Source organism: Malaclemys terrapin, chromosome 22, assembly GCF_027887155.1.
Source record: "Malaclemys terrapin pileata isolate rMalTer1 chromosome 22, rMalTer1.hap1, whole genome shotgun sequence".
Classification (NCBI taxonomy): Eukaryota; Metazoa; Chordata; order Testudines; family Emydidae; genus Malaclemys; species Malaclemys terrapin.
The window spans coordinates 17,508,505-17,529,310 of record NC_071526.1 but is presented as its reverse complement, the minus strand read 5'-3'; the positions used below and the strand labels follow the sequence as shown (position 1 = coordinate 17,529,310).

At 64.1% G+C, this 20,806-nt stretch overlaps 1 protein-coding gene across 3 annotated transcripts; it reads right to left on the bottom strand.

The window, feature by feature from the left end:
• Positions 1–1,577: 1,577 nt before the first annotated feature.
• SH3D21 (SH3 domain containing 21) lies at positions 1,578–20,721 on the bottom strand. Of its 3 annotated transcripts, XM_054011831.1 has the most exons (17): positions 20,642–20,721; positions 19,265–19,425; positions 17,878–17,938; positions 15,486–15,601; positions 14,483–14,573; positions 14,065–14,159; positions 13,143–13,218; positions 12,541–12,641; positions 11,573–11,671; positions 10,862–10,898; positions 8,243–8,311; positions 7,154–7,271; positions 6,642–6,706; positions 5,758–5,873; positions 3,573–3,745; positions 2,885–2,948; positions 1,578–2,342 (listed from the first exon to the last, which is right to left on the bottom strand). In XM_054011831.1, the coding sequence occupies exons 1-17, from the start codon at positions 20,643–20,645 to the stop codon at positions 2,247–2,249; spliced, it is 1,542 nt and encodes a 513-aa protein (XP_053867806.1). In that variant the 5' UTR covers positions 20,646–20,721; the 3' UTR covers positions 1,578–2,246. The 3 variants fall into 3 exon arrangements, with proteins under 3 accessions (XP_053867806.1, XP_053867804.1, XP_053867805.1); XM_054011829.1 differs by lacking the exon at positions 20,642–20,721 and having other exon boundaries at positions 19,265–20,599; XM_054011830.1 differs by lacking the exons at positions 8,243–8,311; positions 20,642–20,721 and having other exon boundaries at positions 19,265–20,599.
• Between the last annotated feature and the right edge of the window lie 85 nt (positions 20,722–20,806).

Below are 20,806 nucleotides of genomic sequence, written 5' to 3'. Positions count from 1 at the left end.
AGCTGCCCCTGCCAGGCCGTGGCTTTGCTGGACTGTCCTGGGGCACCCCGCCTTTGTGTGTGTGGGAGAAGAACGAGACCTTCCCCTGCCTGAGACCACAGCCCCCCTCCGCCCCAGCCCAATGTATAAAAATAGCTCATTCCCACCAGGGCCTGGCCCCCCTGCCGCCAGCTGTAACAGGACCCAGATGTTTTCCAGATGTGCCCTCCTAGCCCCAAGGCGAGCAGGCTGCCAAGAATGCAGAGAGACTTGTGTCGACCTGCACCGAGCTGATAAACAAGGGCAGGATGCCAGGTGGGCCCCCCTGGGAGTGAGGCCTCTGGGGGGCAGGGGGGCCAGGCTGACACCATGGAGGAGATGGGCTCTGCCAAGCCAGGATCCAGTAAGCAGCTTCCTGGGGAGGCTGCAGTGGGAAGGAGGGCGGTAGAAGGGATGCCTGGAAGGGGGAGGGGACAGGAGCCCAGAGCCAGCCAGCTGCCCTCCCATGCCAGCCTGGGGCAGCGGTGCATGGTGCTCCTTGGCTTGGCCTTGCCCCACTGGACTGAGAAATACAGCACGTGGAGCTAACCTGACCTGCTGATGGGCAGCGAGCTCCTGGCTTTCAGTCTGACCCCTCTCCCCAGCCCTTTGCCTATGGCTGGAATGCTCCAACTCATCAGGTCAGGGACCGGCTCTCCCCTCAAGTCTGTACAGCGCCTTGCACGTCACAGATGCGGACGACACTACAGCAGCCAGGCAGTAGCTAAGATTTGTATAAAAATAGTTTATTAACATTTTACACATATTTATAAAATAGTTTTTAAAACCTCAGGCTGTCGGCAGTGGGACAGCGGCTCCTGGGGGCGAGGGACATTCACAGCTGTTCCAGCCCCACCCCCATGTCAGACAAGCAGAGCAGGAGCAAACCGGTGGGCACTGCAGGAAGCGGCTCTCAGAGCGAGGGAGAAACGCCCAGTTCTCAGGATTAAAAGGGCATAGGAAGAACCAGAGGGGTTGGCCAGGGCTCCTGATGGGGAGGGGTCTGGCAGAGAGCCGGGTCACTCTACAGACCCCAATGCTCGGTCATGTTTGAACACATGCTCACTAACACAACTAGAGTCTAGTGCAGACAGGACACACGCAGTGGCGCCAACTTGTGGGGGACCCTGGGGACACGTGGGTCCAGCCTGTACGAGTTATCCCAGGTTAACTAGGATGAGGATTCCCGCACCCACGTCTGGCCCAGGGACAGCTTAGCCAACACATCTGAATGCCCTAGTGCGGACAGGGCAGGATGTAACACGTTAGCTGGGAAGAGGGAGCTCACTCCACAGGGCCAGCTGAGCAGGACAATGCAGATAGCTGTCTGCACTAGGGCGAAGCTGTTCCAAAGTCTGTCATCCTGGTCTAGTCAGAGCCCGGGGTCAGGTGACCCCAGGGCTGACGCGCGGCTCAGGGCTGGGGGCAGTCAGCACAGGGATTTTTGTCCGGGAGGGGTCAGCATCAGCAGCCCCCTGGGAGATTTTAGGGCTAGGGTCACAGATGGGCTTTGAGAGTTGTGCTGGGCTAAAAGATGGCTATTCACACACACACACACACACACACACACACACACACCCCCCAGCACGGGGACGAGTACAGGCCAAGGCTGGGACAGGTCAGGGCAGAAGAGGAGAGCCAGGAGCTCAGGACCAATCTCCAGAGAGGGACAGATGCTGCTGGGACATGGGGCGGCCTCTCCCGGGGCAGGGGGACGGAGGGGCCTCCTTTGATCTATAGGCAGGACATTTGGAGCTGAGCAGGTGACAGGGCTCGGGGGGTGATGACTGCCCAAATCCAGGCAGCAGCCAGCCCCCCCCCGGTGAGACCAGGCCTGTGCGCTGCCAGCATTCACACTCTGGTCCTGCTAGGGCATTGCTAACTCCCCTGGCAGCCCCTAGGTGCCCCATGCTGCCCATCACAAAACCAGTATCCCCCAGAGGGTCAGCCCAGCGGGCCCCACAGCAGGCCAAGGGCTGAGCCCCACCACAGCGCTCAGGGGGCTGCGTGGCCCAGAGCCCCTCACAGTGCTTCCCCCGAGGGAGGGCCCAGTGAGCAGACGCAGCAGGAGATGAGCTGGAGGGGCTCTGGGCCTTCTCCCCACTCCCCGTGGCAGGGAGCTGGCCTCGGGGTGAACAGACACCAAGGGGAATCAATGGCCAGTGATTCTCTTGCAAGTTTAACGGCCCCAGCAGAGTTTGCAGAGCGAGGCCTCTGCACAGTGGACGTCACAGCGTGGCCGGCAGTACCTCCAGTTCACTGCCCGGCCCAGCCACTCCTGCTCCCTCGAGGGCAGGCATCTGCTTCATGCTCTCGATTTCCACCTGCAAAGGAGAGATGAGTGGGAGCAAAGGGAACCAGGCCAAACTCCAGCCCCTCTCCCTGCGCTGCCCAGGCAGAGCGCCTGCCCGTCGCTCAGAATGGGCACCCCCGAGCACTCGGAGAGCAGCCAGGCACCCAGGCCCCAGGTTACCAATGGGAAAGCGCAGGAGGAGACAGGGTCACCGCGACCAAGAGTCACTCTTCAGCCAGTGCCCATCCATGTGGCATCCGGGCACCACACAACGAACATTCAGTTACCCCCCCACCCATCCACAGGCTCAGCTGTTAATCCTTCTAGATCCAACTCCAAGCGCCAGCTCCCGCTCTGACCCACACCCTGCCCCATGGGTGGAGGCCAGGGGGGTTTCACTGACAGACATGCTGCTATCACAGAATACCCTGCAGCAGCAGCATGGGAGTTGGGGTTCAGGGGGTAGCATCCCGACGACAAGCCTTGGGTTTGTGAGATCCCAGTGAGGGAGGGGCTGGGGCAACCCCCCCCCGTGAATTTCCCATGCAGCACCGCATCCCCAGGGGCTCTCACCTGCAGCACCATTCGCTTGGCCTGCTCCTCCTTGATTGCCATCTTGAGCTCCTCCATGTCCTTCCTGCAAAGGGCAGTGCACAGAGCTGGCTCTCCGGGGATCCGGGGGCTGGGGCTCAGGGCCAGAACCTCGGCCAGCTCCAAGAAGTCACCCCAGGAGCACCCAGCTCTGCAGGCCGCTGCTTCTCATGCAGGGCCTCCCATGAAGTTCAGCGCCAAACCTCGATCTCCCCAAGGCCAGGGGATTGCGTACAAACAGGGCAGGCACTCAGACCTCATTCCCCCTCCAGCCACGGCACCCTGGGCCGATTCACTGCTCTACCGACTCACACAGACATGACCGGCCCGTGCTGCTCCGAGACGCTGGCCACAGGGCTCTCGGACAGGGCTGGCACCAGGCCTGCCCCGCCCAGGGGTCACCGGCCCTGGATGGGACACTGCCCACCAGGGTTGACGTGCACACCGGCTGGCAGGCCAGGCCAGGGCTGAGGCTGCTGTAGGCAGTTGCCCCCAAACCCCAGCCCAGGAGAGAGGCAGCTCCAAGCACGGCTAGGAAGCAGAGTCTTGCACTGTCCCCTGGGGATGGGGAACGCTGCATGCAGCGGGCGACTCGGGGTGCTCTGGTTGGCCGTCTCAGCCACTAGGGTCAGTCCCTGCCAGGGCTCCAACAACCCCCAGCCCCACTCACTGGTGCTGCACCCTCATCAGGTCCATCAGGATGCGCAGGGACCGGAGCTCGGCCACCAGTTCCTCCAGGGACAGCTTCTCCTGTGCCTTGGGGGGGTCGCCCAGGCTCTCCAGGGGCTGCAGTTCCCTGGCCTGGACGCTGCTCTTGGCTGGGAGCAGAGGCACCTTCACGTCCTGCAGGAGCAGAACCGATGGGAAACACTCCCAGCAGGGGCAGGGAAAGCCAGTCACTTTGCAACTAGGGAATCCCACAGCTGGGCCCCCCCACCTAGCAGTCCCAGAGCTACGAAGAGCACCTCAGGGAACGCAGCAGGTCTCCAGCACCCATCTCCCCACTGGTGCTACCTGGCCCCCTCAGCTCACAGGCCAAGTGGGTGCTCCTTGCCGGGCAGGGCCAGACACGTGCAAACCCTTGCCAGGTGCACGGAGCTGGCCCCGGCGCTGCCCATGCTGCAGCTTCTCCCCAGCTCTCGGAGCACCAGCCCATGTGCCGGCTCCCCAGACGGGAGGGGAGGGGCCGGCATGGGGTCAGCTCCCCTGACCTGAGCGCAGCACCAGGGAAGTGGCCCCCGCCCTGGCTGCCCAACGCACACGCTCCCGTCCCTGCCATGACTCCACATAGGCATAACTCTTGGAGAGATGTGGATTTAACCTGTCAACTGGCAGCAAGGCGGCACTCTGCTCTTCTGCTTCTCCTCCTCCCTCTCTCCCCCCCCCCCGCCCAGCACCCAGGTGCAGCACCCCTTCTCCCCCCTCCGGTTCCTCCTACGGGATCTCCTGCAGGGCTCCCAGGACAGAGCCTGGGACCCGCCCCTCCGGGAGCCCAGCCCTGGGGCACAGCAGGGCCAGGGCAGTAGCCTGCAGGGTGGCCGATACCAGAGACGGTGACTCTTGCTGCCCACTGCGCCACTCTGCCGGCATGTGGGGCTCCTAGGGGGGTTTATGGCGCTCTGCCTGTGCATGGGGTTGGGTCTACACCCTGCAGTCTACACTCGCTCGCTTCACCAGACCCCGCTCCCATGGGCCAAGCCTGGCACTGACTCATTATTTCAGGTCCAAACTACCCAGCACCTTTAAAACCAGTTGGTGCCAAGGCCAGGGTCCCCGCCCCGGTGCCGAGCACACGCCAGCCCGTCAGCTCAGAAGGAGCACTGGGTGGAGGTGGGACACTCCTCCCCAGCACAGGACGCTGCTGTTTGGGGAGTGGCGCAGAGCGGTTAGAGCCAATCACCCTCTGAATCATAGAATCATAGAATATCAGAGTTGGAAGGGACCTCAAGAGGTCATCTAGTCCAACCCCCTGCTCAAAGCAGGACCAATTCCCAGCTAAATTATCCCAGCCAGGGCTATGTCAAGCCGGGCCTTAAAAACCTCCAAGGAAGGAGACTCCACCACCTCCCTAGGTAACGCATTCCAGTGTTTCACCACCCTCCTAGTGAAATAGCTTTTCCTGATATCCAACCTGGACCTCCCCCACTGCAACTTGAGACCATTGCTCCTTGTTCTGTCATCTGCCACCACTGAGAACAGCCGAGCTCCATCCTCTTTGGAACCCCCTTTCAGGTAGTTGAAGGCTATCAAATCCCCCCTCATTCTTCTCTTCTGGAGACTAAACAATCCCAGTTCTCTCAGCCTCTCCTCATAAGTCATGTGCTCCAGACCCCTAATCATTTTTGTTGCCCTCCGCTGGACTCTTTCCAATTTTTCCCACATCCTTCTTGTAGTGTGGGGCCCAAAACTGGACACAGTATTCCAGATGAGGCCTCACCAATGTCGAATAAAGGGGAACGATCACGTTCCTCGATCTGCTGGCAATGCCCCTACTTATACAGCCCAAAATGCCGTTAGCCTTCTTGGCAACAAGAGCACACTGTTGACTCATATCCAGCTTCTCGTCCACTGTGACCCCTAGGTCCTTTTCAGCAGAACTGCTACCTAGCCATTCGGTCCCTAGTCTGTAGCAGTGCATGGGATTCTTCCGTCCTAAGTGCAGGACTCTGCACTTGTCCTTGTTGAACCTCATCAGGTTTTTTTCTGCCCAATCCTCTAATTTGTCTAGGGCACAAGGCAATTGCAGCAGAGAAGCGGTGGGCAGCAAATGCAGCACAAGGAGCGTAGCCACCCAGCCCAGCGAGTCCAGCCCTTCCCCACCCACCCCCAGCGAGGGGCGCAGCCCAGGCACTCACCGGAGAGCTAGCGAGCGGCTGGCTGGGCGGCTTCCTGCCTGGCATTTTGGGACGGGTCGTGGTCGGGTGGCTCAGTTTGGCATTGGAGATCAGGACGGCATCAAAGCAATTTGCATCTGCAAAACCAAGAGGCACCAGCAGCCCCCTCCCCATCAGCCAACGTGCAGGGCAGGCCCTGAGCTCCAGGGGCTGGGGGTGGCCCTGGGCACAAGGACTCCACCAGTTCCAAGCTGTGCTGTCAGGCTGAAGAGCTCTGCATCCAGACCGACCGCACCCTGCCCATGCACCCTCGGGCCGGGGCGACCCACACTGCTATAGCCAGACAGGGCAGCCAGGTGGCCCAAAGACCAGCCAGCGGGGCAGCCACAGAGCTCAACACCCGCCTGAGGTGCCGAGCTTTTGGGAACGGCCGGGGCTGTAAGGGGACTGAGCTGCTCCCTGCCCTCCCAAGACCGGTCCGGAGCAGAAAGGGGGAAGGGAGGGAGAGATTTGGGCAGCTGCAGCAGGGAACCGGCCGGCAGGACTCCTGGGTTCCACACCACGTGGATTAGCTGGGCGAGCTGGCACCGGGAGGCCTGTTACATCGTGTGGGCTCCTCACATGCAAACAGCAGCAATGTCCTCACTTTCCTAGCCCAGGAGCAGCCCAGGCCAGAGCGGTGCCTGCCGGGGGTGCTCAGAACCCAGGGCAGGTGCCAGCCCTGCCCCAATGCCCTCAGTCCTGCCCGGGCAGAGACTCCTTCATCCGTGCAGGCTCCAGTCACAGCTACCGATGGGCAGCTCCCCTCTCGGCCCAGGGCTCTGCTGCTGGACACCGGAGGGAGATGCTACTCGCCTGCCCAGTGAAGGGAGGGATGGGAACGTGCCAGGTGGCAACAGGCTTACCTGGGTCCTTGGGCTTGCTCTTCTCCGCACTGGCTGGGACACAGTTCGTCGGGGTGCAGGGGGGCCTAGCAACGGCAGAGACGGTCCTGCACATTAGGGGGCTGCAGCCCACAGAGCCCCTGCCCCCTCGTGCCTCTTCCCCGCCTCCCCTTTGGCCACGTGCTGGGTCCATCCCACTCCTGTCACTTCCCTGCCCACCTGGGGGGCCAGGCAGGAGGGAGGGGCCTAACTCAGTTGCTCCATCCCTTGCAGAAGTTTAACAGCCACATGCAAAGCCGGTGATGGCATTAGCGGTGCCAGAGGCAGGGGGCTGAGTGCAGATGGGCAGGGAGGAAGGCGCCCGCCCCGAATACCAAGATTAACCCCTGGAAGGTTTGCGAGAAGAGGCCCCCACCCCACAAGGAGGTGTTAACACAGCGCTACCCCCCCCCCGCCACCCCCAGCCTGCAACAACCTCCCGCACCAGCTAGAGCCAGCCCTCTGCACAAGGGAAGGTGGCAGGGGCCCCTCACCTGCCGGCAAGGCTGGAGACCAGTTTGGTCTTGGCAGGGACGGGAGGGGCTGGAGCCGCTTTCTTGCTGGCAGGGAGGTTCATCTTGGGCAGGTCCATCTTCTTCTGCACCTTGGGCTCTGGGGGCAGAGGGAGGGGTGAGCAGCTGGAGACGGGCGGTTCCCCAGGACTTACCCTCCCAGCCCACCACTGGCCAGTGGCTGCGGCCAGGGTCCCAGGACAGTCTCCAGCCAGCAGACAAGGGCCCGCAGCCCGGGCCCCATCATGGCCGGGTCCCCCTCAGAGGCACATTCTTGGCCAGGGGAGTTTGCCCCAGGGGGCCATGGAAGTGCTGGTGTTATCCTGGTGTTTGAACATTAGCCCTGGCCTGGGCCAGCCGCTACCAAGCGTTTCAGCCTCTGGGCCTGGCTGGGAGATTGGCAGCCTGCTGCGGTGACACCTCTGCACGCCCCACGGAGCCGCACATGGCAGGAAACGCTGCCTGCTGCACTCGCCTCTTCCCCAGCTGCCTCGAGCCTGGCTGGCCTCAGGGGCCAAACCCGCCCGGAGCCAGGCCAGGGCCCGGACCGAAGCAGGAGGGGGCAGGCGGGCTACAGCCCAATGTAGGAAGCAGACGGCGGCCAGCTGCAGCCCTAGCCATGCCCTTCCCCTCAGCTCCCCTCCTGACCAGGGATCCTGAGCTGCCTCCCTGGGCTTAGGCGAGGGAAAGATACGGCCTGTCGCCCATGGGGAAGGGGGCAGACCCGGCTGAGGTATCAGGACTAGCCCCTCACACCCCACCTCTACCAGCCGGCTCTAGGGTGACCAGATGTCCCGATTTTATAAGGACTGTTCTGATTTTTGGGTCTTTTTCTTATATAGGCTCCTATTACCCCCTCCCCATCCCAATTTTTCACACTTGCTGTCTGGTCACACTAACCGGCTCCTTTTTAGCCAGCTGGGTGCCCATGGCACATGCCCTCAGGGGGAGCAGCCCAGCAGCGCAGGTGGGTAGTTACCCATACACCTCTCTACCAGGATGGAGACTTGGCACTTCCCCCAGTGCCCATGGCCAGCCCGGCCCAGGGGGCAGCCCCATGCCCTCATGTACCTTTGGGTTTGTGTGTGGGCCGCAGCTCCGCTTTGATGGCGCTGGAGACTTTCTTCTCCGGCCTGAAGACTGGCAGAGAGGAGCAAGAGGAAGAGTGACACGCTGGCTGACGCGGGTGGGGGGCGGGATGCTCCCCCCCGGCACCGTCCCTGCTCCCTCAGCCCCCATAGCCCCCAGCCCCGTCTGCCCCAGGCCCTTCTTTGGGGGGACGCCAGGGCCCTGTGAGGGCAGCCAGCCCTGCTCCCTCCCACGCTGGGCCCGGCTCCATCCACCCGGGAGTCTCGCCGCCCCTCAGGAGCCATCACCTCAGCTGGGCCTGGGCTGGGGTGACACTGGGCCCCCTGGGTTGGGTGCACCTAGCAGACACCCCAGGGAGGTCGATGGGGTTTTGCTTACACCACAGACTCCCCCTGGCTGCCCAGGGGAGAGGAGAACCCGGCCCTGCCCAGGCCCGGCGAGGGGAGCAGAGGTGCTCGCTCAGGGTTGTCAGAAGCTCCCGGGAGGCGAGCAAGTCAGCGGCATGGGGCTGACACCCACGCAGCCCAGCCTGGTGCATCCGGGGAGCAACAGCAGCACCCAGCACCCGTGTGTGAATGCGCACGAGGGGGTGTGTGTGTGTGTATATATACGTACACTCACGATGGCCCGAGCTGCCCCTTTGGGCAGAGCTTAGAGCAGGGCTTTTGGCTGGCTTGGACTCTGCCTGCACTGCCAGCCTCACTGCCCCTGTGCCAAGGAACACCAGGAGGGGGAGCCGGGCACTGTCCCTCGGGGTGTTCACAGCAGCTGGGATCTCAGAGCCCAGGGTGCCCCCAAAATACACCCAGAGTCTGACCCCCCCAGTGGGATGAGCTCAGAGCCGGCCCATCCCCCAGACAGCTCTGAGCACCTCCCCACTGCAGCTACAAACCCCGCTCTGCTCGCTGTCACATGCAGCCCACGTTCCCCAGCCAGAGGTGGTTGGTGCCTGCAGTCTGCACTTCCTCTGCCGGCTGCTGCACCAGCACAGTCCCTGCCCCCCACCCCACCCCAAGTTCCTCAGGCCCAAGTCGAGATGGGCCCCCCACTGCAGGTCACGCGGCCCTCCGGCCGACAGCCTCTACCCCAGCCGCCTCCGTCCCGCCCTGGCGCCGCATCATGCGGAGGGCCCAGCCAGGAAGCCAGCCCCAGCCCCCCCTCCCCCCCACCGAGCTCTGGGCAGCTGGGCCCTGGGGACAGGTTACACCACATAACACCAAGACAGCTCCGCTCCACCGCAGCCCTGCTAGCTCTCACCGGAGCAGCGCTGACCCCAGCTCTGAACCCTGCCTCTGCTAAACCAAGCCCTGACCCCTGAGGGTTCACACAAACCAAAGCCACCCACTGATTTCGTCCCTTTGCCAAGCCCCGAGGCTGAGGCGCCCACCTCACAGCACCCACTCCCCACCCCACAGCACCCAGGCCTCCTGCCTGGGCCCCACGCAGGAGCTTGTGCCACAAGGGCAGGGGTGGGCACGAGCCCCTCCAGGCAGACCCAAGGGGAGAGCCCTGGTGATGGAAGCTCTGCCCACCCTGGGGCCAGAACCATCCCAGGTGGTTCAGTCTGCCACTTCTCAACAGATGCCAGCCTGGGGCTGGCCGGCCCCCCGCACCTCCCAGGGGACACTGAGTGGGGCTGAGAGATGGGCTGGGGGGGAGGGGTGCTGAAAGCTGAAAGACGACAACGCTTCAGGAGCCTACAAAGCCCCTGACCCAGCAAGAGCCTCCATGACGCAGACTGCCAGGGCCACTGAATCCAGCCCCAACCCCCCCCTTCCCAGCCCCGGGGTGCAGCTGCTGTGTTCCCCACCCCAGGATGGCTCCTGTACACCCAGCACATTGGGATCCTCCAGGGTGCTAGAGCAGGAGGGCCCAGGGTTGGCACAGCGAGTGGTCACTGATAGGAGGGACCGCTCCCCTCCATACCACTCTGCACCATGCGCATGCCATAGACAGCGCAGAAAGCAGAGGGGACGTGGGTACCTGCCACCCCAGCCACGCACGGGGCCTTCACAAGCTGTTTGCGGGGTTGGGGGGGGCCTGGGCCCAGGCTCCGGACTCCAGCCGTCAGCTGCACTCACCGGCTGTCAGCAGGGACCTGCCCGCAGCGCCCCAGAGCTCTGCTCCAAGCCAGAATGCTGCTCAGCCCCTGTACCCTGGGCACGTGACGCAGAGGAAACTAGCACCTCGCGGGAAAGGAAGTCACAGATGCAGAGCACCCAGGGCTTTGCCTGGCTCTGCAGCTCGGGATCCTCTGCCCTCACCGCGGCCCTGCCAGCTCCCCCGCTCGCTGCCTGGCAGCGCTACCCAGGAGCCAGCCAGCCTAGCAGGGGAGTCTTGGTGACCCTGCAGCACGGGCCACGCACAGACTGCTCGGAGCTGCGCTTGGACCCACAGCTGCTCTGTTGATGAGCCCACGTCCAGCCCAGCCTCCGGGGCTGGCAGGACCCCCAAGCAGCCATGCAACAGCACTGGGCAGGGAGCCAGGCAGTGCCAGCCCACGGCCTCCATCGGGTCTGCTTCACCAGGGAGGGGCTCGCAGCCAGGCCCCCCCCCCCCCCCCATCAGCTCGGACCCTCCCACCGTGGGCTCCTTACTTACTCGACTCCTGGCTCCGCGAGGGCACCACCGCCTTAATCTGCAACAGAGCAGAGCCCGATGAGCAGGAGGGGCACATCCTGCGGCAGCTCCTGGCCATTCTTTGCCCCGTGTTCAGAGTGTCTCGGAGCCGGGCGAGGCCAGCACCGCACAGGGCAGAACGAGGGGCCATCAGAGTCCCTGCAGCTGGGAAGGATTCTCTCTCCTCCCACCCCAGCTCACCCCCAGCCAGACGCGTCCCGGGCTCTTCCCTTCGTAGCTCCAGGGACCGGTGCTGCCCGGGGCAAGCCGCCGGCGGAGCAGGAGCCGGGTACCAGGCTAGGAGGGCAGAACTGAGCTATTACTACAATTGCAAGCTTGCCATGCGGATTTCCTCGTCCAGCCCCAGAGCCTGCGTGCCCAGCCGGCCCCAGCCCAGGGAAGGAGAGGAACTTCTGGCCCCTGCCCGTGGCTCTCGCCAGCTGAGCTAAGGGACGGGCATGGACTACCCTTGGGTGTTCCCTCGGGGTCACTGCGCCACCTGCTGGGGGAACCCAGAATGCTGCCGTTCCTCCCCCACTGCAATGGGGCCAGGAGCCATTCGCCCAAGTGAATGGCTGCTCCCGGTGTCAGAGCCCCTGCCCCGAGGCCTGCGCCCCCCGCCCCACACAGGGCTGCTCGCTGGGCCCCCCACGCCAGCCAGCCCGAGGCAGGGGGCCCAACCCCGGCACTCACCTTTGGCACCAGGGGCTGCAGCAGCATCACAAAGTTATCGGGGAAGAGGCCTCTCTTGCCACCACATTCCCCTTCCCACCAGCCCTCCTCCTCCGTCTCCTGCAAGGCAAGCAGGGAGTGCCCAGCTCAGGCCGGGGTGCTACCCACGATCCCCCCCGTACGGCCCAGCACCCCGGCCACGGGCTCAAACATCGCGGCACACAGGGGGTGAACACCAAGCCAAAACCCAAGGGTGTGGCACCCACTCCAACCTGCCCTGCTCCCTCACGGCACCCAGCACGGCCAGCAAAGCCCACCCGGGGCCAGACCCCATGAGCAGGAGGGGCTCAGAGTGACCCAAACGCCCTGGCTCCAGCAGGTCCCTGGCATCAGGGACATGGTTGGGAGGGGCAGTGAAAGAAAGGCACTGTGGGGGCGTTGTGATGCCCACAGCTCCCTCCATGCAGGGAGGGGATCACAGCCCTGTGCCCCACGGGGATGGTGCATTGCTGTAGGCCCCTTCAGGGCACGACGGCTGGCACTGGAACCTTCCCCCAGAAGCTGCAGCCAGCGGTGCTGACGGGACTGGCACCAAGAGCAGCTCAACTGGGCTCCCAGAGCCGGGAAGCCAGCCGGGGGATCTGGAGCCCCTCCGAGACAGGACGGGGTGTCGAGGGAACAGAGCACAGTGGAGATGTGGGGCTGAGACCCAGAGACTCACACCCTCCAGTACCAGGCTCCACCATTTGGGGTTCCCCATCTGGTTGGTGGAGCAAAGGGGCCAGGGCTGTCGGCTCTCTGTGTCCCCTGTATCATGCCCAGAGGCCACAGTGATGGGCCAATGACACACTAATGAGCTGCTCCCTGGCTGGGGGGCAGGCAGCTGCGAGGGGGCTGGCTTCCCCACCAGTGAGATGGCAGATCAGCACCCCCAGGGGGTTCACAGCTTGCCCTGGCAGCCGCCCCCCCCCACTGTCCCCAGCTCCCACCTTGCAGAGAACCAAAACCACGTCTCCTCTCTTCAGCTGCAGCTCGTCCTGGAGCTCCGGCTCGTAGTCGAACATGGCCTTGCAGTACTCGGCCTCGCAGTCTGGACGGGAGGGGAGAGAAAGGGCTCAGAGGAAAGCCCCACAGGGTCACCAGTGGGGGGCGCTGTGCTGCTCACAGGAAAAGGACACCCTCTCCCCCCCCCCCGCCCCAGGTGAGCTCTAGGAACCAGCCCAGTGAACCCAGCCAGGGAATCAGACCCTGCTCGAGTCGGGGTGGGGAAGGGTCCATGCTCCTGCCCTGCAGATGCTGCATGAGCCAGTGGGAGCACAGGCCTGGGGGCCTGGACCCAGATCCCAGCCCCACCACTGCCTAGCTCAGAGGCCCTGGGCAAACGGCTCCCCTGGGCTGGGGGGATCCATCCTGCCCTGGGGCAGTGGCTGGGAATCGCTCCTTGAGGACTGTTGGGGGCATGGTTCTCCCTTCCCATCCACTACAGCCCCAGGGCCGGCCCCTCCCCAGCTAGGGCCCCACAGGGGACACAGCTACTCAGCAGAGGCAGCAGGCTCCATGGGGCAGGGGAGCGCAGGCAGGCCTCACTCACAGGGCTGCAGGGGCTGGCTTGGCGGGGGGTTCTGGGCTGCGGCGATGGGCTTCTCCAACTTCTTGGGGGGCTCTGGCTGTGGAGGAGACAAGGCTCGTTAGCGCTCAGGGAGTGCGTGTCTCAGGAGGGAGTGTGTGCTCAGAGCACCGAGCTTCCACACCCCCACAAGCACCCCAGAATGGGGGCAGACACTGTCACAGAGTGTGGGGGAGTCAGGGCCCTGCACCCCCCCCCCCCACTTCCTGCAATTCACCGTGACTCTCAGCCAGCCAGTAAAACAGAAGGTTTATTAGATGACAGGAACACCATCCCAAGCAGAGCGTGTAGGTACAACCAAGACCCCTCAGCCAGGTCCCTCTGGGGGGGCAAGGATCTTAGACCCCAGACTCGAGGTTCCCTGCCTCTTCCCAGCCAGCCCCAAACTGAAAACCAAAAACCCCTCCAGCCGGCTCTCCCCCTCCTTCCCTCCCCCTCTCCCTTTGTCCAGTTTCCCAGGCAAAGATGTCGACTCGCCCCACCCCCCCCTTCCTGGCTCAGGTTACAGGCTCAGGTACCGTCCCTCACCTAAAGGCACCCCCGGCTCTCCAATCCCCCGGGCAGACAGACAGTCCCAGTAAAACTAACAGACATTCCCAGGTCAATCCACCCTGCTCCCTACTGCATCACACTCTCCCACTGACCCCCCTCCTAGAGCAGGACCAACCTGGGCCCACGGGAGCCTGGGGTAGCCAGCAGTGCCTGGGCAAGCACCCACCAGCCCCAGCCCAACTGGCCACCCCTGGGTGGGGCTTTATGGCCTGGGCCCAGGAGCAGCCAGACAGGTTCACCTGCTGGGTCAGGCCACCAGCTAGCCAGTCTCTGGGGCTGCTCCGGGCGGAAGGTGAATCCCAGGACTGTCCCTCTGCCCAACCCAAACACTCACCTTCTCTGCCTCCTTTATGATGAAGGTCTCATCAGTCAGCTTCTGTCTCTGCTTCCCAGCCCCATTCTTCAGGAGGGGCTCTGGGGCCACCAGCCCTGCACACACCATGGGGGGGGAGCGGGTTATCTCAGGGCACCTGGGATGGGACAGCCCCTCTGGGGGGCACAGACACTGCTCTGACCCAGAGCGCCAGCAACCTGCCAGCTCCCAGCACAGGGGCCCTGCCCCCCGCCGCTGGTGGGGACGCAGCACTGGGGGAGCTCATGCTTTGCGCCTTGGGGTCTTCCCAGATCAGCCCCTCCACATGTCACAGCTGCTGCAGCCTGGGGTCTCTCCTGGGGGGAGGATCAAGGCAGCGGAAGAGAAGGGAGCCAGGCCCAGCTACCCAGCCCCATTGCCGCTCCCCGCTCCCTCCTACCTGGGGGCAGCCTGTCCAGCTCCTGGACGAAGTTGGAGGGGAAAGCACCAACCTGGCCGTTCTTCCTGCCCAGCCACCAGCCATCCTCGATCTGCCGGGGAAGAGAACGGCTCAGAGCTGAGCCCCACCAGCCGCGGACCCAGTGCGCCCAGAGCATCTCCAGCAGACGGGCTTGGACGGTGCCACTGTACCCACCCCGGCCAGCCTCCCACTATGGCATTTCCCTTGGGCATTGGGAGGGAACCCGGTGTCCCAGCCAAACCCCAGCCTCCCGAAAGTGCTGCCTGCAACGTCCATTGGACACAGACTGCCTCTCCTCCCCTGATCCTGACCCACAGCGTTGCTGTGTGCCGTTACACCATGGCCAGACCCCACCCCAGACATGGCTGCTCATTTCAATGCCAGGCGACACAGCCCTTGTAGCTTGAACAGGAGATCCAGAGGGGCTAGAATGGGGCCAGGCTGCCCCTCCTGAGGTCTCCCATTGCCTGCCCAGCTCCCCACCTGCTTGGCCTTCCCATGTCCCTCCCAACGCAGACATTAGAGCAGACTTCGGGGCACTGCACCTGCTGCACGGAGGGGTGGGAGCTGTGCACACCTCTCCGGTGGAGCTGGGAAGCAGATCTTGCCCTGCCCACTTGGTCTCGCTGCTACCCTCATGGCACAGAGGGGGGGGCAGGCTTTGGCAGCACACAGGCTGGCCTTGGCCCTCTGCTGCAGGACCGTAGCTAACTGAAGCCTGGTCCCTGTCCCCGCTGGGCTCTGGCCTAAGGAGTCCCTGCCCAGCAGTGCCTGCAGACAGCACCGCGACTCAGGCACAGGCATACCACAGGTGCCAGGGGCTGGAAACAACCCTCCAGCCACCTCCCACTGCTCCCTGCCCCCCAGGAAGGAACAATGCACCTGTACCCCAGCCGCCCCCAACAGCCATTCCCAAGCACATGGGCCTTGGTCTCCGCTCCCAGGCTCCTGGCTCCGGCAGGTGCCCCCCAGCCCTGCTCACCTCCTGCAGGATCTGCACCAGCTCCCCGGCCTTCAGCTGCAGCTCATCTGCCTTCTCCGCTGTATAGCTGAAGTTCACCTTGCACCAGCGCTGCCCTTGCACCGGCGGCTTCTTCGCTGGCGTGGGAACAGCAGGAGACACACGTCACTCAGGGAGGGGAGGCTGGGGGACGGGCTGCACCGTGCCTGAGCTCTTCCCCCAGCAGAGACTGGACCCCACCCCTTGGTCTGATGCACTAGGGGCTTCACGGCTCAGCTTATAAGGGGTCCCCAGACTTTGCCTGCACTGGGATTCCCCCCACTCCTCTGACTGCCCCACTGCAAATCCTGGTAACCCTAGGAACAGGGCTGACTCCCAGCAGCGTGTCAAACCAGCCCTTCTCCCCCGGACGCTGCCCCCCTGCGTTCCACAATGTCAGCTCTCACTAAACAGTAAGGTCTGGAGCCCTGACAGGTTTTCAAGCTTTCCTTCACCCCTATAACAAGTGGGAAGCGAGGCAGCCAGCCTGCCTGAGTCTGCAGACAGCCAGAAACGAGAACTCAGAGGTGGAGAACTGCCCTGGGCAACTAGAAGGGAGGTTGACTCTGAAACCTAATGAGGGCATTTCTGGTCTCAGCCCTGATAACCATTTCACTGCAGATCAAAGCAGAGGACAAAGAAGGGTGATGGTGTGGTGATTGGGAACCTCGTTTGCTGCTTTGTGGGGATGGAGCTTGGTTTGTAGGTGGAGCTTAGGAGACTTCCACCCCCCACCCTAGTTCAAGCTCTCTGCCCACCCTCTGGCGCTCAAGCCCTGCCCCCCGACAGGAGATGGCTTGGTCCATGGTGCGCTGCTTTGCTAATGTAGGGCCGGCGCCTCCCGGGCCAGTCGCGCTGGAGGGAGGCCAGGCTGTGGGGTGGGAGGCAAGAGGTGCCAGTGTCTGGCATGGCCAGGCCCAACTCGCTCCCCCTACACACTGCCCCCACCCCCCTGGCAGACCCTCTCAGCTCATCACCCCTTGCGGCTCAGCCGGCAAACACAGAGCCTTCGGGGGTAAGAGGCAGGAAGCTCATTTCCCACCTCCCCCCAGCAGGAAACCTGGCTGTCTCCCTACTGCTGGAAGAGCCCCCACCCCCTCCCTCTCACAGCCTGCCCCGAACCCCCATGGGCTCCACGCTGCCCCCCACACTGGTTCCTGGCCCAAGCAGGGGACTGAGGCCTTGGCAGGGGGTCCTGGCACACTGCAGTGGCAGGGCAGAAAAAACAGATCAGCAGCTGCCCCCAAGTCAGGAGCCAGCCACACCCCCGAGCATGGTGCTCCCTAGTGGCTCCCCATCCTGCCCCCGCCCCCAGGAGGCGGTTCAGCAAGCGGGTCCTGAGCCGACGGCAGCAGGCTCAGGTCCTTATGGGGAAGGCAGCCGACGCGCCCCACAGCTGAGGCAGCACCGCAGGGAGCCCAGGCAGGGCAGGTGTCAGTGGCATGGCGCCTTCCCTCCCCAGCCCTAGTGCAGCAGAGATGCTGCCGCCCCACCAGACTCATTGTGATCTGCTGGGTTCCCATTGGGTTGGAGAACAGGCCCATTGTGTAGGTCAGCCAATCAGAGGCCAGCGTGTCAACAACAGGTTTGCCTGGCAGGTGGTGAAAATGCCACAGCTGGGCCCTGTGCAGAGCCACGGGTTGATGAGCGAAGGGTCCCGAGCTGACAGCTGCAACCATGGCACAGAGCCCTATGGGGACCACATGGGGGCCCCACCCCAGCTCTGGGGAAGGGAGCGGTCTTAGGCCGGGAGGATAGAGGGAACAGGGGTCTTGTCCCCCAGGGCTCAGTGCACGCAGTTAGGGGGTTGGGGGGAAGAGAGAGAAGGAGATACGGTCAGGGCACCTGGGAGCGCCAGCTGGGGGACCCGGCTGGCCAAGGCACAGAGACTGGGGATGCCGCTCGCCTCCAGCGGGATGAGGAGACAGCGAGTCTGGGACGGGCGGGCGACGCTGCACCAGTGAAAAGGACAGTGCCAAGCCCACACTCTGCCCACATGCATGGGAGAGCCACCAGCACTGCCAACAGCTCAACCGAGCCCCCCGCAGCCGAAGCACCTAGGGACCCTGGAGCCTCCTTGCAGAGATGGCACTAGAACCCAGGAGTCCTGGCACCCAGCCCCCACCTCTCCAGCTACCGGCCCATTTTCAGGTGCGTCTCCACGCCAATCTCAAACCCTAAGTCCTCAGCTTCCCCTCCCCCACCCAGTTACTCTGGCACCCACCACTTGCAAGCCCACCCGACGGTTCGTGCCACAGCATCCCGCGAGTGAGGGAGCCTGGAAACCGTGCTCTTTACACTGGTGTCCCAGGCCCTGGGTCTCTGGCACGCCCTGCCCGAGGGGCCCCGCCAGCGCACGGCGCCAGCCACTCACCAAAGCGGGTCGAGCGGGGGCACCTCCGACCTCCGTCAGCCATGAGAGACGTTGGGATTTCCTGGGGCAGACAGAGCACAGGCAGGGTAAGGAGCCGACGTGCTGGGCCGGGGGATGTGAAACCCGCGGCAGCTTGTCGCCCCTCGGAAGTGAAACTCCCGCAGCCACAGGGACGGAGCAACCTTGGAGATCTACTCCCAGGTAATGGCGGAAGCTCAGGGGTCATGAGGTGCCGGTCTCAGATGGAGGGGGAGGGTAGCACCAGCCCCAAGGGCCAGCCTGGGGCACACTGCAGAGGCACTGGGGGCACTTGGGTGGGTCTATTCCATCCCCCACTGTCTAGTGTCTAGGGCGGCCCAGACATCTTAGAGGAAGGGCTCCCCAGGAGTTAACCCCTCCCTCTCGCTAGTCCTCGCTGGCCTGCCACACAACAACCAGTGGCGCCCAACCCAGGACACAGAGCATGGGCCCCACTGGACAGATAGACATGTGGGGGCAAAGCAGGAATAGAACCCAGGTGTCCTGACTCCCAGCCCTGGGCCTGAGTCGCAGAAGAGAAAAAGAAAACACCAGGATCGCCAGCCACAAACACCCCATATCTGCAGAAAGCAGCCAGTGCCGGGGGTACCCAGCCCCACCCCAGGCAGGGCCAATACCAGCATCAGCCCTCGCTCATTTCCAGGTGCAACCCACTGGGATTATCCAGAGAGAAATGCCACAGAAGGCCCCGCCCAAGGGAAGGGGGGCTCCTGAGACAACCTCTAGCCATAGGCTGTAGAAGGAGCTGGCTCCCACTAGCTCACCCGTCTTGCACAGCAGCCCCCACCCCCAGCAGCCATCTGGGCAGTAGTTACTAGGAGAGAGGAAGCAGCTGCCTGTCCTGCTTATATAGGTGACTTGGGAGGGTGTGTCCCAGGGACCCCGCCCCTTTGCCCTGCCTCCCAGAGAGGCCCAGGGGAATGCTGGGACACTGGAGGATCTGGGGCCTGTTTTGCATTGCATGATTTGCAGCTGCACACTGATTGCTCAGCACCCGTGAACATCAGGCCGTAGGTGGCTCTGGAGTCCTGCAGGTGTGTGTCGATGTGCACACCTTCCAGATGGCTGCAGGGCGTGGGCATGCGCACCTGTGGGGGTGGATGCACTCGGTCTCCCGCCCAGGTCAGGTTTGCTTTGGGAAGCTGCCAAGCCACCTCCGAAGCCCGGCCCGCCAGGCTGTGTGGGCAAGTCAGGCAAGACGTGGATTCAGCCGTGAGATGGGCCCCGTGCTGTGGGCAGGAGCATGTGGAAGATGCTCCCGTGCCCCAGGCAGGGCAGGGGAAGTGCTCCCGCTTCTGCGTGGCAGCGTGTCCATCTGTAACCCGACGGGATCCCCCGCCCCACTCACCTGCACAAACTGCCGGGGGAAGAGCCCCGTCTTGCCAGCCAGCTCCCCCTGCAGCCATCCCTCCTCCGGGCCCGACTCCACCTTCTGCACGATGTCCCCGGCTTTCAGCTGCAGCTCATCATCCCGCTGCCCAGCAAAATCCACCAGAACCAGGACCTCCCCTAGCACCGGGAGAGAGGGAGGCTTGGGGGCAGGAGCGGAGCTTCCTGAACAAGGCTGGGCCAGTGTGGGAGCCTGAGCCCGTGAGCTGCCCTCAGTTTGCCCAGCCTGGTGCAAGGGCGCAGGGCCTGGAGCCATCTCTCTGTGCTGCCCATGGGGGCGCGAGCGTCAGGGCTGGAGCTCACCTGGATGGTGCCTCCCCCCCTCGGTTAGATTGTGAGCCCGTTGGGGCCGGGACTGGCTGTGTCTGGGCACTTCTATAGCCAACAGTTACGCTAGCGGGGGCTGGCGCGCAGGTGCTCAGTGGGGCAGGGCCTTGAGCCGCCGAGTAACGCCAAGGGCCTGGCGGTGCAGGTGGGGACAACTCATGCGGGCCCCAGAGGGGAGGGGGGCGGCGCGGTCCCCGGGTCCCAGGGGGGAGGGGGCGGTACATTGCTCGGACCCCAGGGGGGTGGTGACGTGCTCCCCAGGGAGCGGGTGGTCCCAGGGCCCCAGAGGGGAGGAGGTGACGTGCTCCCCGGGCAGGGGAGAGTAGAGTGGTGTCCGGGCCCCAGGGGAAATGGGGGGCAGCATGGTCTCTGGGCCCCAGAGCGGGAGGAGGTGGGTACATTGCCCAGGCCCCAGAGGGGAGGAGGCGGCGTGGTCCCCGGACCCCAGGGGGATGGAGGGCGGCGCGGTCCCCGGGCCCCAAAGGGGAGGGGGGTGGCACGGTCCCTGGGCCCCAGAGGGGAGGAGACGACGTGGTCTCTGGGCCCCGGGGGTGTGTGTGTGCACTCCCCAGGCTGGGTGGCTACTGAGCATTTGGGAGCAGGCGCCTGGCTTCTCCCCTCTCAGCGTGTGGACGGGGAGTGAGCTCTAGGAGCCAGCCCTGCAGGGGGTCCCTACACAAGCCAAAGCTTTCAGCTCAGGGAGCTGGCTAGCCCCAGTGACACACGGGCGTGGGATCAGAGGCCCCCCCGCTGAAGGGGCCGCTCAGCCGAGGCCCAGCCCCGAGCCTGTATAATTCACTGTCACTCCACAGCGTCACAGGCAGCCTGGCTCGCTCCCGTCTGTCCTGAACAAGGGTTACGGTGACATCCATGGATTGCCGAGTGTCTGTGGGGTGAGGTGGGCAGCGCCCAATGTCCCCAGGCACATCTCCTGCCCCCCACCCCTGACCAGATGGGCCCCACGAACCCCGCCCTGGGCGAACCAGCCCCAGCGCCCCGGGCTACGTACCCATGGTGGTTCCCACAGCCTCCTGCTAGAGAGCGTGTTGGCAGGCTCCAGCGCAGAGCAGGGAGAAGCGACTCGTGGAGCTGGGAGGGGAATGCCAGTTATGACAAGCCTGGCGTGGGGGCCGGGCTGCGGGAGGCAAACAGGTGAGGCCGGTTCTGATAAGTG